General features: G+C 53.0%; 1 protein-coding gene and 1 long non-coding RNA gene across 3 annotated transcripts; one reads left to right on the top strand and one right to left on the bottom strand.

Moving 5' to 3' along the window:
* Nucleotides 1–239: 239 nt before the first annotated feature.
* HOMER3 (homer scaffold protein 3) lies at nucleotides 240–9,586 on the bottom strand. Of its 2 annotated transcripts, none has more exons than XM_080928318.1 (10): nucleotides 9,471–9,586; nucleotides 7,490–7,571; nucleotides 7,255–7,411; nucleotides 6,514–6,645; nucleotides 3,307–3,414; nucleotides 2,650–2,771; nucleotides 1,790–1,946; nucleotides 1,569–1,679; nucleotides 1,393–1,479; nucleotides 240–439 (listed from the first exon to the last, which is right to left on the bottom strand). In XM_080928318.1, the coding sequence occupies exons 2-10, from the start codon at nucleotides 7,501–7,503 to the stop codon at nucleotides 248–250; spliced, it is 1,080 nt and encodes a 359-aa protein (XP_080784444.1). In that variant the 5' UTR covers nucleotides 7,504–7,571; nucleotides 9,471–9,586; the 3' UTR covers nucleotides 240–247. The 2 variants fall into 2 exon arrangements, with proteins under 2 accessions (XP_080784444.1, XP_080784445.1); XM_080928319.1 differs by having other exon boundaries at nucleotides 323–439; nucleotides 1,386–1,479.
* On the top strand, nucleotides 2,699–4,265 carry LOC308429774. The gene is made up of 3 exons (XR_013975330.1): nucleotides 2,699–2,822; nucleotides 2,933–3,042; nucleotides 3,805–4,265. It is a non-coding gene; the product is annotated as an uncharacterized lncRNA (long non-coding RNA).
* Nucleotides 9,587–20,432: the final 10,846 nt, after the last annotated feature.

Raw genomic sequence — 20,432 nt, 5'->3', positions numbered from 1 at the left:
CTTGAGAATGGGGCAGGGCCTTCTGATCTCAGGACCCCAAAGCCTCTGTTGCCCCATGGGGATGACCAGTGCGGCCTTCCCTCACAGTGTCCCTGGGGTGCAGGGCAGCAGCGGCCAGGGACAGCAGGTGCCAGCAACGGCACGTGTAGAAATGTAACTTTGGCAGAAGCACTGCCCAAGGATTCTAGAAAACTCTATGCAGTGCAAAGCTCAGAGACAGCTGGGGGCCGCAACCCTCCAGGGAAGACTAGGGTGCCGCCTCTGCCAGGCGCGCCAGGCCCTCGCGCAGCTCGCTGAGCTCGAACAGCCGCACATCCAGCAGCTGCGCAGCCCGGCCCACCTCCGCCCGCGCGCGCTCCCGCTCGGCCCGCGCCTCCTCCAGGTTGCACTCCATCGCCCGAAGCTGCTGCTCCAGTTCCGCATTCCGGGTTTCCAGGTCCTACAGCGAGAGCAAGGGGTGGGGTGGAGCAACCTAGGAAGCTCTGGTTGTCAGTCCTGTCCGATACTAAGTGCCATGAAAGTGTGAAGTACTGAGCTTGGAACCCAAAAGCTACATAAGATGGCTGGTAAGCATTTGTAATTCCGCTGCTAGGGAGACAGGATTCCCGGAGCATGCTGGCCAACCTACGTGTACCCAGGCCAGTTTTTAAAAAGATGGACTGGGGAGATAGGTCAGTGGTTAAGGGTATGAACTTCTCCAGAGTTCACATCCAAGCGCCCACATGAGACAACTCACAAACATGTAGCCCCTGAGGGAATCACTGGTATACACTACCACACACATAACTAAGTCTTAAAACTGCATGCACCACAGGTGGTCCCACGGGCATTCTGGAAGCTGAGGCAGGGGATCTATGGAGGTTTAATCCCCAGTGGCCACATGGTAGGAGGGAACTGCATCCTAACAGCATGGCCTAAAGCCAAGCACTGTGAATGAAGTGTGTGGTGTAAATAAAGAGATGGTAAACCTGAGGGGCCTGAATTTCAGTCACCTCTTACCCACGCACAGTCTGCTGCCCCAGGCACGACTTGCAGCTGTAAACTCAAGGGTGGGAGAACAAGACCCCGCTGTTCACTGACTCTGCACCCAGCCATTCTGAGCTCAGGGAGACACCATATACACATGCGTGCCCATCTGCACATACACTACACACAAAAACCCATGGTAGTTGGTACCTGAGTGACATACAAAACAGTCTTCCTGTGGGTCCTCTCCCTGGGAGGGCCACGGACTCTGAGGTCCTGGACCTTTGCATAATCTGTTCCCGCCCTCGAGGACAACAGGGTCATCTCCCCAGCTCTTGGCTGAGGTCTTTGGAAGTTTCCCTGGGACCTTAGACTGCTCAAATGTGGGAACTTGGAGTAGACAGCCCTATCCCACTCACAGCCAACCTGAACCTGCTGCTGCGTCTCCTCCCGCTCGGCGGCGTCAGGAGTCTCTCGGGTTCCAGTGCTCTGGTTCTTCAAAGTCTGGATCTCCTAGAGGGGAAGGTGTCCTGGGTGTGCTCAGAGGCCCCTGGATTCCCGGGGAGGGCAGGACAGGATCCCTTGAGCTAGCCCTGGCTCACCTGGTCCTTGGTCTGCACCCGAGCCTCCAACTGCTCCACTGACTGGCTGTTTGCTTCTTTCTCTCCTGCCCGGACCTGGTCTGCAGTCACTTGGGCCTCCAGCTCTGCCACCTGCACACATGCAGCTCAGTGGGATGCAAAGGGTCTAATGACCCCTGTGAAGCTCTGTTTCAAGTCATTTTACAGCAAGAAATCCAGGACAGGGATGTGGGGGTCCTCACCCGCTGCCGCAAGTGTTCAGCCTCTGCACGCTGGACCTCCAACTGCTGTCTCCACTGAGTGGCGGCTGCGTTGGCCTCTCGAAGGGCTCCTGCGAGCCTCTGGTTGCTGTCCTGAAGCGCGAAGAATTCAGCTTCCCACTGGACCTCCCCTACAGACCTGTGAGGAAGACACTGGACTGGGGGTGTGCGTGGTCAGGACAGATGACATCTAGTGAAGAGCAGCATGGACTAAGAGCAGGGTCAGGGAGTGGGACATGGGACCACAGTGTGGAGTTGTGGCTCATGAAAGGCTGAGAGACAAGAGGGTCTCCTAAGAACAGTGTCAGCCTAGGCTGTATACAATGAGTTCTGGGCTACATAGCAGGACCTACCTCCAAAACAAATTGGAAACCTATCCTTACCCTCCAAATTGCCATGAGAGCCACAGAATGGGCGTGGGCACGGTTAAAGGAGATGGAAGCGCAATCAGGGAGGAAGTACAGCCTCCGTTCCAGATGAGGCAGGAACCCATTCTCCCAGGTCTGCAGTCCAGATTCCTACATCCTCCCAACCCCCATCCAGCTGCATCTGCAGCAGTCCAGCCCCCCATAGGTATCACCTTAATGACCACGCCCATCCCACGCCCCTTAGTCCCCGCCAGGACGCTGACCCAAGAACACCATCCTCATGGTCTGTTCTGGGGATTCCCCGCTCTAGCACAGCCTCACTGCCAGCTATGCCCCCTTAGTGACATTCAAGACCCTGATACTAGAAACACCACGCCTTGCCACCTGAAAGTTCAGTCTGGACACAAGACACCCCTTAGGGTCCCGCCAGGCCCATCCCAGCTTCCAGCAGGCTCTGCCAACCACACCCCTCACCCTTCTGACAGCATCTTCTTCAACCGCTCCCGCTCGGTGGGGCCAGGGGCATCTGCACTCTGGCTGCGGAACAGCTTTTCTTCTCCTGGACCATTGGTGCTGACCAAGGGGCTCGGAGGAACCTGTGCATGGGAGCCAGGACTGGGTCACGGGAGCACGTGCTTCAGTCACAGGTGCAGTAGGAGGAGAGGTTGGTTGAGGTGAGGACTGGGGTTACTGGAGTATTAGAGTCATCTGAACTGACCCAGGATGACCAGTGTGTCTCTTCTCTCACCCTCCATAGCTCCCTGTAGCCTGTAGATGAGGAATTCTGTCCCCGCCTGCCTGGGTCTTCACTAACTTCTCAAGGCCAAACCCAAACACCTACAGAAACAGGGAACTACTCTCCTCCAGGTAAAATTGTGGCACGGGCCAGTGGGAGGGCTCAGTAAAGGATGGTCACCAAGCCTGCTTGCTGAAAGAAGAGAAATTACTCCCATAAGTTGTCCTCAGAGCTCCACATGTGCACCCAGGCACGTGCACGTGTGTGCACAGGTACATAAATGTAGTAAGGCCACCAGCCAGTCTTGGACACTAGCACAGTGCATGGCCCCATATATCAGAAGCATATATGGCTGCCTCAAGGGTGTGGTAGTCCTGGGGTGCAGGAATACCTACCTGGTGGGAGGCAAGAGCCAGGGCAGTGTTAGTGAATTCGCCGCCATCTTGAGATTTCTCCCGAGCCAGCCTGGCAGCTTCTTTCACCTCCTGAAACTTCTCAGCAAACTGGGGGTGAGGCAGGGGGATAGTCAGAAAGTATTTCTCACATCTCCCATCACACCCCGACCTGCACCTGCCCTGTCACCCTAGGGCCTCTCAGGTGTCAGGATGACACACAGAGGAGGTTTGGCGAATTACAGAGGTGACATTAAAAAGTTCTGAGCCACACTAAAAGGGACTTTCTCGTCAGGATGAGTGGCCAGCCTGAGGCTATTGCCCATCTGTCCTTCAGACCTGCCGACATGTCATACATAACACATGGAAGGACATCCACAGCCATCAAGAGCCCAGGCCTCCTGACATTCCTTCTAAATTCCTCAGCTGACAACTAATGCTGGCTCTGTGGCTATGACAACGCATTTCTTTTCACTTTAACGTAACATTTGTTTATTACAGAGCCCGTGAGGACTGGAGCCATGGAGAGGAGGGCAGGCTGCTGCAGAGGAGCCACCTGTTGCAGGGACCAATGGCCTCGGCTGGCCTTGCAGGACATCTGCACACATGTACACACAGGCATGCACACATGTACACACAGGCATGCACACATGTACACACAGACATGCACACATGTGCACACAGGCATGCACACATGTGCACACTGGCATGCACACATGTACACACAGGCATGCACACATGTACACACAGGCATGCACACATATACACATAAAAACATTTTTTTAAAAGTAAATTAAAAAAAATTAAGCCAGGCATCGATTGGTGGTGCACATCTGTAATCCTGCAGTCAGGAGGCGGAGGCAGGAGGATCTCTGAGTTTGGTGCCAGCCTGGTCTATACAGCAAATTCCAGGACAGCCAGAGCTACATTCAAACAAACAAACCTGACTCAAACAAAGGAGGCTAGGAGCTGGACCAATGAGTTTGCTGTGAGCCAGATGACGAACCTTTGGTCCCTAGAACCCACCCGGGAGGAGGGAACTGAACTCCACATGCTATTCTTTGATTGTCACAGCACGCATGACCCACACAGGTACACCACAGAAATAATAAATCAATATAATAAAAACTTTTAAAAGAAAACTTGTTTTTAAACTTATTTTTATTACTGTTAATTGCGTGTGTGTACATATGTAGAAGTGTCCCCAGAAACCAGAACATCAGATTCTCCTCCATGGAGTTACAGAAAGTAGGGAGCCACCATTGGGTGCTGGGAATTGAACCCCATTGTCTGCAAGAACAGCAGCTGTGCTTACCACTGAGGCATTTCCCACCCACAGAGTTTAAACGACATCCTGGGGTACTGTGCAGCCATCTAAGCCCCTGAGGCATGGACAGGCAGATTAGGAATTCAAGGTTATCCTCAGCTAGAAGGTGAATTTGAGACCAGCCTTATCTACATAGCAAGTTCTAGACCAGTCAGGGCTACATGGTGAGACCCCACTACCCACAAAAATGAAAAACAGAAAAAGTATCAGTGTTTTTCCTGCATGTATATCTGGGCACATTTGTGCCTGGTGTCTCTGGAAGCCAGAGGTGTCAGATCTCTTGGAACTGAAGTTAGAGATGGCTACAAGTCACCATGTGGGTGTTGGGAATTGAACTCAGGACTTCTGCAAGAACAGCCAGTGTTCTTAATCACAGAGCCATCCCTCCAGACCAGAAAGTGTTACTTTTAACCAGGCAAGGGCTAATTCCAGCCACTAAAAAGTCTGAGATAGAATCGCTTGAAGCCAGAGAGACCCTAAATAAACAACCAAGCCAGGGTGGTGGCACACACCTGTGAGCCAGCACTCTAGTGGCAGAAGGAGTGAGACCCTGTCTAAACGTTAAACCAAAACTAGGCAGGCATGGTGGCACAGGCCTTCAATACCAGCATTCAGGAGACGGAGGCAGATGTATCTCTGAGTTCAAAGCCAGCCTGTCTACAGAGCAAGTTTCAGGACAGCCAGAGAAACAGAAGTCCTGTCTGGGAACACTCCCCCTAAAAATAAAATAAAAACAATAGGGAGCTGGAGAGGTGATAGCTCAGTGGTTAGGAGCATTGGGTCTGTTCCAAGCATACACATGGCAGCTTTCAACCATCTAATTCCAGCTCCAGGGGATCTGGCACCCTCTACTGGCCTCTAGAGGCACAGTCCATACACATGCAAGTACTCATGGATACATGGAAGCAAAAGACTTATAAAAATACTAAATAACAGGTTGGAGCAATGGCTCAGTGGTTAGGAGCACTGACTGCTCTTCCAGAGGTCTTGAGTTCAAATCCCAGCAACCACATGGTGGCTCACAATCATCAGTAATGAGATCTGATGCCCCCTTCTGGTGTGTCTGAAGACAGCTATGGTGTACAGTGTATTATACATAGTAAATAAACAAATCTTTAAAAGAAATATTAAATAACAAAAAAAATCCAAAGCTGTCCTGAGTCCCAGCACTCAGGAGGCAGGGGCAGGGGAATCTCTGTGTTGGAGGTCAGCCTGGTCTACAGAGTGAATCCCAGGATAGACAGAGATACACAGAGAAACCCTCTCTTGAAAAATAAAACAAAGCAAAACAAATTTGAGGCTACATTATGGCCCAGTGAAAGCCAAGGTGCTTGCTGACAAAGAGCCCACACAGTAGGCCCGCACTCTTGTCTCTATAGTTACACACATTGATATGCCTATACACATTCACACCCAAAGTCAATAAAAAAGTAATAATTTTTAAATTAAAATTCGAGAAACTGGAGACGTGATTTGACAGTTAAGAATGCTTCTCAAAAGACGTGAGTTCAGGTCCCAGCACCTATGTCAGGTGCCTTAACAACTGCCTGTATCTCCTTCTGTAGATCTAATGCCCCCTTCTGACCTGTGTAAGCACCAGCACACACATGGCCTATGCACATACAAACGCACAGAAACACATACAAACATGTCTGAAAAGGACAACGGACTCATTACTAAGTGATCAAAAGCTGGAGAGCGATGCTGCGGGGGAGGGGATGTGCCCAGTCTAGGCTTCCATCCACACTGCTAAGAGGCATGCGGGGTGTGCAAAGTTGGAGCGGGGTGGCAAATGACTACACTACCCAGGGCACTCAAGAAGTCTTGTTCTGTCAGCCCACCCTGAGGAACAGATGCCAATCACTGCCCATGTCCCTGCCCACCTGGGTCAGCTGCTGTTCAGAGGCAAAGCCTAGACCATAGACAGTGTTGGCTCGACTGTCGGCCCACTGCCCGAACTTCTGAGAGGTTTTGGTGAAGGTCATGTTGGGAGTAACTGTGCTGTTGATGATGGCCTAGGGGTGGGGGAAGCAAGATTCCAGGTCAGAGGATAGGATAATGAGGACCACCCGCTCACGGCCGGGGAAGGGGCATTCAAGCTGAAGGCCAGCCTGGGGCTACATGCTGGAGTTAAAAAAATTAAATAAAAAATAAGAATTCTAGTTCTGCCTTAGTAACTGATCTCTACCTAGAATCCCCTAGTGAGGAGCTATTGGACCGCTTATGGGTGGAGCCTCTGCCTAGGATTCCCCCAATAAGGAGTTATCTGAAGGCTTATGGGTGGAGCCTCTGCCTAGGATTCCCCCAATAAGGAGTTATCTGAAGGCTTATGGGTGGAGCCTCTGCCTAGGATTCCCCCAATAAGGAGTTATCTGAAGGCTTATGGGTAGAGCCTCTGCCTAGAATCCCCCAGTGAAGGGCTGCAGTAGAATTCTTGGCCCATTGAGGTCTAGTCTCCCCATCTTGGCAATAATTGAAAGTCTAAATGGCTTTGCCCTTCTCGGGTAGTCCCACCATTGCGTTATTTCTGTAAGACATTATTAGGTGTCGGAAAGGCTCATTTATTCCCAAGTTACCCAGCCTGGCTGATGGCTGCACACCTGCCCCCAAGCCCCTGCTCAGACCTTGGCACCCCCGATGCTAATGATGCGGTACACATTTCGGGTTGCATCATAGAAACAGGACACGGTAAGTGCGTGCTTGCCGGCGGGAATCCAGTTCCGCTTCGTATTGGGGTCGATCTGGAACACATGCGCCCGGGTGCTGAAGATTGGCTGTTCCCTGCAGTGGGGACAGAAGCTCTGCAGGAGTCTGACGCCACCTAGGAGCAAGGCCAGACCAGAGTGGGTGGACGCTCACCTGGCAGTGGACATTGGTCAGGCTGGGCTGGATGGCCTCTAAGGGGCACCCAGAAGGGTGACAGGAGCCACTTGTTTGTCCCCTGAGGAAAGAAGGAGCTTGTGAGTAAGGAAGGCTCCAGAGATACTCAGGACTTTGCAAAACCAGCAAGGAAGGACAGGAACAGCACTGGGCAGTTGAGCAGTCACTGGTCCGACACCCACCTCCTCAGTCTCAGCCCAGACTGGCCTTGAACTCACTTTGCAGCCAACAGTGACCTTAAATTCCGGATCCACTGGCCTCCACCTCCCAATGCTGGGACAGCAGCTTGTGCCGTCTCTCTTGGTTCATGTGGTACTGAGGATGGAGCCCAGACCTCCAGCCCTCTACCGTCTGAGCTGTAGGCACAGCCCAAAGGCCCTGCTTTCGGGAGAAGCCCCCACAACTGGACTGAGTAATCTATAGGTCTCAAGTGTGGCGGAGAGGTGACATAGTGTCACCAAACTGCCAGGGCAGAGCCAGCTCGGAGAACAGCCTGGTCCCAGGCTTGCGGTATTGTGTTCATTGTCCAGCTCATCAGCTACAGGGCAAGTGTCCCACGTGATCAAACAGCCCCCCTCCTCCCAGAGTGCCTTGCATCAAAAAGTTGGACAAAGCTGGGTCAGTGGTGAGGCCCTGTGGTCCTATTACTCAGGAAGCCAAGACAGTTGGATCATGCATCTCAGGGGTTCATCATGGCCGTACCTCCATCTCCGAGAGTAAAAGTGGAGTGCTTCTCTTCCAGGGAGCTAACAGGGAAGTCAGGATCTCTCTGCTCCCATAAAAGAATTACTTAGGGGCTGGAGGGATGGCTCAGTGGTTAGGAGCACTGACTGCTCTTCCAGAGGTCCTGAGTTCAAGTCCCACAACCACATGGTGGCTCACAACCATCTGTAATGGGATCTGATGCCCTCTTCTGGTGTGTCTGAAGACAGCTACAGTGTACTTATATATAATAAATAAATAAATCTTAAAAGAAAAAAAGGAAGACCATGTAGCCCAAATAACTCTGAGTCGGAGTCTCCAGGGAGCCTATTTAAAAGGAAAAAATGTAAACCTGGTATGGTGGCACATGCCATCCCAGCACTAGGGAGGATGAGGTAAGAGGAATGTTGTGACATTGAAGCCAACCTAGGCTACAGAGTGGGATCATAACACACTCACGAACGCACACTGCACAAGCGGCTCATCCCAGACCCCCCACCATGTGAACAGCGAGCAAGGATGGGAGAAGGGGGCTCCCTAGCCTCCTGTGAAAGCTTGTACTCTCTAAAGCCCCCAAAACTGCGCCTAAGAGGATGGAGGAGGGTCCTGAGGGTGCGGGAGGTCAAGGCCCCTCCAAGCTGTCTTGGAAAGCTGCTGTCGCGGTCACGGGGTCTGAAACCGGAGCCCCCATGCGGAGGAGGATGGGCGTCGAGTCGGGGTCGCTATTGGGACTAGCGGATATTGGGGAAAAGGGGTCTCCGAACCCAGGCCCATCCGGTCAGACCACTCCTGTCTGGACTTGCTGCGATCGGGAAAAGTTACTCACTGAGTAGTCACGCGCCTCGGAAACAGCGGCGCGGGGCGGAGAATCGCAATCACAAGCGGCGGGGACCCTGCCAGGAGCCCCGCGCCGGATTCCCACTTGGCACCGGTTTCCACTCCCACCAGGGCAGCTCGCAAGGCCAACTACCGGAGCCGCTGACCTGCAACTTTCTAAGCCGCGGAGCCTCGCGATGCGGCGCCCCCAACACCCGGGCCTGGGCTGGGGGACCCGGCGAAGCTACGCCCCGCACCCAGAACCCTAGCCGGCACCTGAGCCAGCACCCTAGTCCACACCCCAGAACCCCAGTTCCTCAGCCTGCACCCTGAAGCACCCGGGGGCCGCCTCACAGTCCGCAACTTTAGAAACCGTCTGCGTCTCCTGCGTCCCCGCTCCCTGGTTGTGCCTCGGAAGCTGGGGTCCCCCTGCCTGGCTCACCCCGCGTTGTCGTCGCTGCTGCCTCCGGCCCGCGCCCTCCGCGTGCCCCGCGCCACCCGCGCCTTTGTCTGCGCCGCCTCCGGTCCCATCGCGGCCAGTCCCCGCGCCCGCCCCGCCTCTGCCCAGCGCCCCCTGCTGGCCAGCTACTGAGGGCGGGGAGGAGGGAGGGGACCCCGAGAGGGAAGAAGGGGAGGTCGGACGGGGGAGGGATGGGCGGGGTGAAAGGTCAGAGGAAGAGGAGGGCACCAGGAGGTCAAGAGGAGGGACTCCTGAAATGGGGACCCAGTGGGAGGCAAGTGAAGGAAGTGGGGAGGGCGGGGTCTTTGAAGGAGGGGGAGGGGCCCATGAAGTGAGGGACCAGAGTGGCGGGGCCTAGGAGCAGGCAGAGAGTACTGGACAGAGGGGAGGGACCCAGGAGGGCAGCGGAGAGAGGCAGAAGGTGGTTGGGGACAACCGTGGCGGGGTGGGGAGAGGGGTGGAGGAGGCGGGGCAAAGGAGGGTCTGTCGGGACCAGCCTTGGGCAGAGCACTTGGGCTGATGAGCTAAGGCTGAGATGACAAAAGTGTGGGTGTTGGGTGGGTGGTAGTGGGTCAGGGTGTGGGACAGAAGCATTCATCCTGGAGTATGACCCAGTGACCCAGAGATAGGGAGAAACACGGGAAATGGGTGAACAACGAGCCTTCGCCTTCCTTCCTCCTACCAAGGGTGGCCCTGAGCCTTTTCTTTTGAAAAGAAAAAGTTCCTGGACTCTCAGCAACTGAAGCATGAAGGCAGCTTGAGCCCAACTCCCCAAACCAGGGTCTGGGTGGGGCTGCAAAGTGGGTAACGCCCTCTCCAAGCTCTGGGCCTCCCTCCAGCAGGCACTCAGATCCTTGGTCCCAGAGGTGCACCCCTTAAATCCTCACGTTGAAGGAACAGGCAGGCAAATCTCTGTGAATTCTAGGCTAGACTGGTCTATATAGTGAGTTCTAAGCCATCCAAGGCCACATAGCGAGAGACTCTGACTTTCAAAAAGAAAAAAAATTCTTGTAACTAGGTTATCAACTGTTACAGGAGCTTGGGATCCAAGTGGTTCCCTAGTGTCCTCTTCCCGTGGGATGGGCAAGCCTTTTCAGCTCTGTCCACAGCAGCCCGCTGAGGAGGGTCCTTTAGGGGACCACCTCTCTACCTGTGGGTCTCCCGCCCCCAAAACCCTTACTGCCCTTTTCTAGAAATGTCTGCAAGGGCTTCTGTGTTCTGGGGACAAATGGTCAGCTCCGAATCTGAGTCTATGTCAGACATTTTTCCTCTTCTCAAGTCTGGTGTCTCTGACGGGACCTCAGCAGGTGCCTAACTTCCAGTGGAGATATTCTCTGGTCAGGAGGTGCGTTTCTCTCCCTCACCCTCCCAAGAATGCCCTCCTCTCCATGGATGTGTCCTCTCTGCCTTCCAGGCTCTGTGATTCTGTCCCCTGCCTCTGACAGCCCAATCTAGGAATCCTGGGGGCTCCTGGCTCCACTCGTTTCTGGGTCTCGCGGGACCCTGAACTACAGCCTCCTTGACACACACTTCACGGCTGAGGAAAACACGGTCCTCTCCAACTGCTCCTGACTTTGAGGGGCATATGCACAGAGACACACGACTTGGCTTCACTCTCAGGCCTGGAGCCACAGAACATGTGAACGCTGGGAACAAAGAAAATACCGTCTGCTGTGTTCAGAGTGACTTTCTCCTTATTAAAGTATCTGAGCTCAGTGGGGGTGGGGGTAGCTCAAGGCCTAGGCAGGCTTTGTGCTATGTGTGGGCACAAGAAAGAATGTGAGAGCTGAAAGTTCCCCAAACAAGGCTTGGCAGGCGCCCATCTTCCCAGGACCTGGAAGGTGGAGATTGTCCAATGGAGAGTTCAAGGGTATCCTCAGCTACAAAATGAAGTCAGGGCCAGCCTGGGATGCATGAGATACTACATCACATACAAACAGCAGGGCTGGACACTCAGAGGCAGAGTCAGGTGGGTCTCTGTTGGTTTCAGGGCCAACCTCGTCTACATAGCAAGTTCCAGGCCTGAAAAGAGATCCTGTAGCAAAACAAACAAAAAGCAAACAGGAGTACCTCACCTGAACCTGGCATTGGCCTCTAAGCTAGGGCTAGAACAGGGCTAGCCTGGAGCAAGCCAAGGCCAGTTATGGCTCTCTCACCTGGACAATGGACTGAGGCAGGGTGAGCGGCTGGAGGACCCAGGCAGTGTCCAAAGCTTTCTGTCCCTTGAGTGACAGGTAAGTGGCTGCAGGGGGTTCCTCCTGGATCCCAGTGACTGACTTCCAATTGGGGGTCCCTACTTGACTGGTATGGCTCTCTGAAAGCTGAGGAACGGTGAAGAAATGAGCCTCCTGTCCACAGGAGGAACCAAACAGAAGCCAGAGTCCCGAGCACGGCAGAGGCTACACATGAGCAATGGCTGCTAGTCAGGCTCTCTCTCCACTGGGCCAGAGCAAAACTGTCTCTTTCTGGGGCTTCTGTTAGTCTCTCCGTGAGCGCCCGTCAGGCCTCACTATGTTGATTGGACACCATTCCCCTCCTATGAAGCTCTGTTCTAAAACCTAGAGCAAGCCAACTTGGCACAAATCTCATTCCAGAAATCAGGTCTCCTAACACTGGACTCACTGTGTAGACCAGGCTGGCCTCAAACTCACAGAGATCCACCTGCTTCTGCCTCCCAAGTGCTGGATTAAAGGTTTCCACTATCATCTGGCCACAATTAAGTCTTTAAATAAAAATAATTTCTTAGCTAAGTTTGAGGCCTGCCTTGTCTACACAGTGAGTTCCAGCACAGTCAGCGCTACACAGTAAGACCCTGTCTCAAAATGTAATGATTTAAATTTTAAAATGGATGCATCATGGTGTGGAACTCACAAGCTTCCCCTTCTCCGTCAGCCCCATACCTCTACCCACACACCGGCCAGATTTCAAACCTTTTCCTCCTTGAAAACTCCTATTCATCCCTCAGAAGCCTACTTCCAACGCTCTGATTCCAGGGAGTTCTTTGTCTTCTGTATCAGGTCTGACCCCAGAAAGTGTCTCTGTGCAGTTCTTGAAGACCCAGTCTGAGTGGGCTCCCAAAGCTTGGGGCATGCCCTTGGGGTGTTGGGGAGGTGGAGTGTGTTAAGGAGTTTGCAAACTTGGGACTTCTCTCCCAGGCAAAGTGTGCTTCCGTGGAAGGATGCAGGAAGCTTCAGAGCCCAGCTGGCTCGCACAGGAAGGAGCCAGAGGGAGCAAGGAGCAGGCTGCCACCCGCACAGGGTAAGGGGAGGTGGCGCTGGACCACACTTCGTTCCCACAGATCTAATTATCCTCATTTACCACGTGCGCTAATTGCCTCCTGGGAGCCAGGTGGCCGGGTGGGGCCGGCCCATTTTCAGGAGCAGGTCACAGGATTATTTTTGGCTAATATGCCCTTGTAGGCTCCGACATCCGCGCCTGTGAAGGGCAGAAAGTGGGCCGGAGGAATGGCGGCCACACTGAGAGGGACCCTGGGAATAAACCTGAGCAGGGATGGGAGGAGGGGCCAAGGGTCTTTGGAACCTCAGAGGTTGGGGGTCAGCCAGCCTCACTGAACAGTGGACCTGAGTTTCTAAGGCAGCCTTGCTCACACTCTTCCTTCATCTTAGCAGTCAGGAGGCTGAAGCAATGACATTGCTGTGAGCACCAGGCTGAGCTACATAGAGAGACCCTGCCACTAAGTAACAACGAAACCCAAACCATTGCCTTGCAGGGCACTTTGGAAAGGGGAGAGTGTCAGATGGCCTGGGTTCGAATCCTGACTCCCAGGTGGCCATCTGCATGACCAGCTATGGTTCTAAAACTGTCGCTTCACTGAGAGAAGGGACAAGAGCAGAGGAAACAGCACAGACAAAGTTCCCGAGGTAGAAACAGCCTGGTTTTCCTAGAGCAACGTGGAAGCTGAGATGGCCAGAGGTGAATAAGACAGAGCCATGAGGTGGGGTGAACCCTGATGAGAGGACACAGGACCTGAGCAGGCCCTCCCAGGGCCACCAGGAGGTGTGTGGGTTCTTCTGAGGGTGCTGGGGAGCCAGAGAGGGAGGGGGACACGACCAGATGTACAAATGAGGCAGAGTCTGCAAGTAGAGAGTGCAGACCTGAGCAGACCCTGCCTTTCTTACAGCCTCAGTTTCTCCATTCTTGGCAGAGTTTTCCAGATACACAGAGGCTGCACCTTGCTGGAAGTCGAGGCTGCTGGCCTTACCCTGGCTCTTGCCTGTCCCCCACCTCCCACGATCCTTCTGTGGAGCAGCTGTGGGAACAGTGGAGAAGGAGGTTTGGGGGGTTCTGGGGGCCGTGTTCCTGCTGTGTGACAGCCCACGCGGGGCCTCTAGGCGCCGAATGTCTCCCCAGCAGCCTGGTGACTCAGCCTGGCAGCCTCCTGTCTATACAGGGACTGAGGGAGGCCAGCCCCAGCTCCTACTGCCCCAAGCGGGGCCGGTGACTCGCAGCCAGTTTCCGCAGACCAGTCCCTCCAAAGAGACCCGGTTCCAGTTTTCTGGCTCCAGAACTCAGGCTTCCCAGGGCCTCAAAGAGGCGACCAAACTATTATTTGCCTGTGGTCCAAGCACGACAAGAACACCCCTAAGCCCTGTCTCCCCATAAAGTGTCTCCTCTGCACCCCAGCTCCTTCCGTGACCTCTCCTGGACTTTGCTGTTGTGGTTTGGTTTTGTTGTTTTCTTTTTAAAAAGATTTAAAAACATTTATTTAATCTGTCTGTGGAGGGCAGAGCGTGGGCTGCAGTCCTTTCTGTCTTCTTGTCGGGCTCCGGGCTCCTTTACCTGCTGGACACCTGCCTGCACCACGGTCAGCATTTGTGGAACAGCCTCAGTCTGCCTGGGGCCTGTGATGCTCTTGTCTCAGCCTCCAAAGTGCTGGGATGACGGGTGTGCCCCCAGGCGTGGCTGAAGTTGGTTAGAAAGGCAGAAAGAGGAAGGAGAAGGAAAAGGAAGAGGAGGGAAAGAAAGAAGGAAAGTGTATGTGGTCTGTGTGCATGTGTGCCTGTGTCTGTGCTGTGTGTGCATATGTGCCTATGTCTGTGCACATGTGTGTGCCTGTGTCTGTGCACATATGTGTGTGCCTGTGTGTGTGCACATGTGTGTGTGCCTGTCTGTGCACATGTGTGTGTGCCTGTGTCTATGCTGTGTGTGCATATGTGCCTATGTCTGTGCAATGTGTGTGTGCCTGTCTGTGCACATGTGTGTGTGCCTGTGTCTGTGCACATGTGTGTGTGCCTGTGCTGTGTATATGTGTCTGTGCTCTGTGTGTATATGTGCCTGTGTCTTTGCTATGTATATTTGTCTGTGCTCTGAGCTGTGTGTGTGTATGTGTGGTATGTGCCTGTGTCTGTGCTTGTGTGTGTCCTGATGTAGAAAGTGCTCTAGCACTGAGTAACTGGGCCATGTGGCCCAAGTGGCCCTGGGTGAAGCTGCGAAGAAGAGAACCACCTTCTTCCCTTCCAAGTTCAGATCAGAATCCTTGGCAGCTGGACAGCATGCCCTGAGGAACATGCTTCAAATGCCTTGAGGATACAGGGCCTCATGCAACCTAGACTGGCCTTGAACTCACAGAGATCCTCCTGCCTCTGCCTTCTGAGTACTTGGACTAAAGGCATGGGCCACTATCACCCGGGACAGTAGCTGTTTTGAGACAGAGTCTCATGAACTCAATTGGTAGCTGGGCTAACTGTCAACTCCCCCCACTGTCCCTGTGGAGTGGATGACAGGGCCCACCACACCCAGCTTCTGTTCTTTTTCCGTTTCCATAGCTGGGGATGGAGCAACCCAGGGCCTGTGTGGGAGGACATGAAGAGTGGACCTTTATGCTTTGTTCTTCAGGGATGAGCTTGGGGGAGCTCGCTTCCCTCCTACCCTGACAGGAAGCCCATCCCTAGAGCCCTCTTCCTGCCCTCTGCCTTCCTCTATTCAAGGGGCCCTTGGGTCTTATCACTGAATCCCAGCCACAGTAGCAGGAAAGACACCTGTTTCCGGGAAAGGGACAGTCCAGCCCAAGGGGGTTACTGAGAGAACAGGAGAATGAGTCCATTAGGCACCGACTGTTTGCACGGGGAAACATGCACACCACCAGAGCCTGGGTTTGGATCTTCCTCTGTGGTGGTTAGGGTTTGGAGGCGCATGCTCTGTCTGCCTGAGCACTTTCCTGAGAGGGGCTTCACATGGAGCCTTGGGTTTGGTGACCGGCAGATAACTCTGTGGGGTGTTTTAGAAGTAGGGTGCTGGGTGCAGTGGACATATCCCAGCACCCAGGAGACCAGGGCAGGAGGACCAGGAGTTCAAGGGCCAGCCTTGGGTACTTACTAAGTTTGAGGTCAGCCTGGAGCACATGAAACCTTGTCTATAAATAAAGTTAAATAACTGGGGCCTTTAATCCCAGCATCTGGGATCCGGGAGAATGGGCCTGTGCTACTTGAAAGTATAGGGAATTACAGGCCATCCAGGGCTACATGGTGAGATTCTGTCTCAATGAATTAATGACTAAATGTTGACCTTGAGGCCTGGCTCAGAGGCAGGCCTAAGTGCTATCCCAACAACTAAACAGAAAACGTCTTAAGAGTACGCTGCCATCCAAATGCTAAAAACTAAGAATGAACTCAGAAACCTGCCACAGGGTAGAACTTCTGCCTCAGCCTCTTACAGCTTGGGAAACAAGTTGGAGTGAGGTGTGGGAGTGCCCAGCAGCAGTGGGACGAATGGGAACCTCCAGGGCTTGAGCTGAAAGAAGGGAGAGCTGTGCTGGAAGGTATTCGGGCTCAGCTTCTCTGATATATCCCAAAGACCCCAGAAGTGAGGAGTTCAGGACTGGAGAGACAACTTAGGGGTCAGGAGCACTCGCTGCTCTCGGAGAGAACTTGAGTTCAGTTCTCAGCACCCTCTTGGTAGCTCCTAAACATTGTAACTCCAGTCCCAGGGGGATCTGATACCTTCTTCTGGATGCTGTGGGCACCAAACACATAGAACACATATGCTGCACAGAAATACACACAGGTAAACATCAACATGCATAAACTAAAAATAAAGGGGAGGGAGAGCAGGGAGGGGGAGGATGGACAGGAGAGAAGGTAGGAGGGAGAGAGGGGGAGGGGAAGGTATAGAGAGAGCACGAGGAGGTGTCATGAGTAGGTTGCCAAAGGAGTCTCCATAAAGTCACACATGGACCAAAGCAAGCCAAAGTGAGACTCAGATTGAAGGTAAAAGACCATCTGGCTGGGAAATAGGCAGACTTAGGGAGTTAGAAGAGCTCAGAACTTGCTCAGCTTAGACTTGCAGCTTGTTAATAAAACATCAGGTCTCTGTGTCTTTATTGGGGCTAAAATTGGCTAGAGTGGGTGAGAAACAGCCAGCAGTTATCTGAGAACAAGGGAGGGTGTACAACCTCCCCCCAAGAATTACTATTACAGTGGGCTTTGGGGCGTCAAAAGCCAAGGCCAGGCTCAGTCTCCCCAGCCCCTGACTCTAACTTGGCAGTAAGAGAATCAGATGTCAACTGCTCCAAAGCCATACCTGCCTGCCTGCTGCCATGCTCCCCACTGTGATGTCTGAGGACTCACCCTCTGAACTGTAAGCCACATTAAATTCTTTCTAAGTTGCCTTGGTCATGGTGTCCCATCACAGCAACAAAACAGTGACTAATAAGAGTTTGAAAGTTCTGGAATTTTCCTCCCAGCTGCCGCAGGAAGGGTACTTTGTCAGGGGTGCCAAGCATGAGCTGGAGCAATGTCTGTGAAGGGAGATGGCTCGCTTAGGGGCAGGCATGAAAAGCTTATCAAGTGGAAGAATGTTCTAGAGGCTGAGGGAGCAGTTTAGGGAGGATGGGATTTTCTGAGGCCTGATCTGGGAAATTTGGGGGATGAACCAGTTGGAGTGAGGCCTGGAAACTAGGCTGCACTCACCGACCAGCTGATTCCCTCCTCAGGAGTTCCAGCTGGACAAGGCACTTGCATCTTGTGCCCATAGTGACAACATAGTGTCCCTGGAATGCTGGGTCAGGGCTTCCAGAAGGAGGGCTGGCAACCACGCCTAATTCCTCCTAGCCTTGCTGTTTAGCTGACTAAGCAAAGCTCCCTCAGAAAGCCTAGAGGATGTGTCCAGGACAGGTGGGGCCTGTAGAGTCATGGTGACACCAGTTAAGTGTGAGGACATGGGTTGGAACCTGAGATGGAAGGTTCTGGAAACAGGTTGTACCTTACAGAGAGCCGTCTGAAGGACTGACACCTTGATGAACTTTCAGTGGCTGTGCTGACCTGCAGTGCTGCAGGCTCAGTTCCTAATTGCAGTTTGCCTTGGCTACGTTTAGTCCCTGATGAGCCACATCTGCGTCCAGTCTCTGTTAACTATCAAGGAAGCTTTGGTATGGGTTAAGTTAGCAGATCACCAAGTCCCACCCATCCAAGGCTACACTGGTTAGCAAGCATCAAGGCCCACAGCTGAGCTCCTCACTCTGCTGGGACCCACCTGCCTGTGATCCACTGAAGCATTTGAAAAGCATCTTGATTAATGATCTCCTTTGTCCTGTTACTATAAATACTGCAGTACTGTTACCACATTGGAGCATGAAATATGGGGTAACCTGAATCTGAGTTCCTGGGCTTTGGTCACACATTTAGCTCCAGAACAAACTCTTTTCCCTTTGAGGGGACAGTTGTACCCTTGTGTTAGCAAGTCCTGGCTGTTCCTGACTCATTTGTGGGATGGTGTTAGGGCCTCGTACTGGATCAACTAGGTACCACCTGGGACACAGCGACCCTTGCCTAGACCTCTACATCCCCTGCACGCACATTCATATCCACTGAGATGTCCTTAGGAAATGGTCCTCAGGTCATAGTGTGAAGGCAGAAGAGAGGGGAAGAAGTTTGTTCTGTGGGGAGATGGAACCCAGGCTGGAGTGTGCTAGGGCAGTATTTGACTAACTGGGTCCCAGCCCCTCGGCTTTGATTTTTGTGTTTCAAATCAAACACTGAAAAGAAGTTGGGTGTGGAGGTGTGGCCAAGTCACAGAAAGGATGGTGGTCCACCCAAAGTCCATCCTGACATGGCTCAAGTGTCAGAATATTATCCTTTCCTTATTGGTCAGGGTTTCATGTAGCCACTCACTATGGTGACCAAGTATGGTGGTCTGAGTAAAAGAAGCCCCCTCAGGCTCATATACTCTTTGAAATAATTAGAAGGTTTTAGAGGTGTGGCCTTGTTAGAACAGACATGTTAGTGAAGGTGGACTTTAAGGTTTCAAAATCTCGCTGCCCAGAGTCCTCTGAGCACACACAAAAAGTACAGCCTGGGGTCTGGAAGCCTCTAGAGGCTCCGAGCACTTGCTGCTCTTGGAGAGGACCAGAGCTGAGTTCCTAGCACCCAAGCCACTGATAACTCTAGAGGATGGCACCCCTCCTTATGGGGCACCCTTGCTCCCTGAAAAAGCCTGACCCAGGTTGGGCTTCTGTTATATTCTCAAGACACCCCCTACCTCTTGCTTCAACCTCTTCTATCCCTGAAGGCCCTTTGTGGTCCCATTCAGGAGATGCCTCCACTTATTTCCAGACCCATTTGAAAATACCATCCACTGAGGAACAAGTGTTCAACCTGCAAATCTGTGGGGGAACGATTCCTGGTCAAATGTTTTGCGTTTTTCTGGGGTTGGAGACCAGTGGAGGACCGCACTGGAACTCACAGGCATCTGTAACTCTAGCTCCAGGGGATCTGATTCCCTCTTCTGGCTTCCTTGGGCACTGTACTCACTCCCACATAAACTCTCAGGTGTTGTGGGAAGGAATTCAAGCTCCTGACAGCCACGATTATTTTCATCACAAGGCCTCTACACAAGCTGCTCCCTGCACCTCCGTGCTCCGGGTCCTCCTTCCAGGCCTCAGGGTCTTGTTTTTCTCCCATTCTCCTACTCCTTGTACAGTGGAGTCATCTTTTAAACAAACCCTGTAGCTTCTAATTTCACTGAAGTCTCAGATGTGGGGTGGGACCAGCGCTCCTCACACATGCAGTGAGCAGAAGTGTGCTGTCTCTCCCACTGGCACAAGCAGTGTTTGGTTCAAATTGGAGGGTTTTCTCTCAGTGTCCCACAGCTGCTTCCCAAACAAAGGCTAGTGCTTGCAGCTCCCTCAGTATGCCAGCAGCCATTTTCTCACTTCCTGTTTGCCTTCTTCCTTGGCTCCTTTTGGAGCTGCACAGGCACCTCCTTCCATGTGGTGCAGTCTGAGGCGTGGATAGCAGCCATACTTCCCACACTGGGATCTTGATCCAGGCAGGTCACTGAGAGCTTCTGGGGAAGCTGGTGTAGAGGTGCATGGCTGCCATCCCAGAGGAGGCAGGGCTGGGGCTTAAGGTTGTACATGTAGGAGCCTCTAAGACAAGCGAAGGTGTCTCTTTGAATAGTACTTGCCTAGTGTGTGAGAGAGATCCTGGGGTCTAGGCACAGCACCCCAAATGATCAGAGGCCCAGTCCCAGGGCTTGGGTGCTTAAATTGCCCCAGAGACTCTCCTGGTGAGAGGTCCTTTGAGACCAAGTATCTCAGTCTTGTTTGTTTAGATTCCTGCTCAGCCTTCATCTGTCAAGGAGCAAACCAGCAAATCCCACAGATCAAATGAGGCAAGCTCACTCCCCTTTGAGCAGCAAACACTGGGCCTTTCCTTCTCTCCTTATAGCCCCCCTTTCTGTTTTCACACTTCTCAGTGTCACACCCACCTTCATTGTAAATACAATGTTAATATGTGAGATGGCTGATGACACACTTATGTCACTCCAGAGGATCACAGGTTCCAGAAAGGCGGCCCAGGTTTCCCTATCAGTGAAAGGCACACTCAAACTGGGTTTGCTGGACGTTGGGTGGAAAGCCTGCCTAGCGTGGCTGGGGTGCAGGGACCTTCCCTGTCCACACTTCACATTCAGAGCCAGATTCCTGAC

The sequence above is a fragment of the Micromys minutus genome, assembly GCF_963924665.1.
Source record: "Micromys minutus genome assembly, chromosome: 14".
Taxonomy (NCBI): Eukaryota; Metazoa; Chordata; class Mammalia; order Rodentia; family Muridae; genus Micromys; species Micromys minutus.
Note: the sequence above shows the minus strand (reverse complement) of the source record. Positions and strands in the feature narration are given on the sequence as shown.

Coding starts and splice junctions, on each gene's coding strand:
- HOMER3 (XM_080928318.1), bottom strand. Junction 3,415..6,513: donor CTGAACAGCAGCTGACCCAG/GTGGGCAGGGAC, acceptor CCTCACCCCCAG/TTTGCTGAGAAGTTTCAGGA. Junction 1,480..1,568: donor GGGTGCAGACCAAGGACCAG/GTGAGCCAGGGC, acceptor CTTCCCCTCTAG/GAGATCCAGACTTTGAAGAA.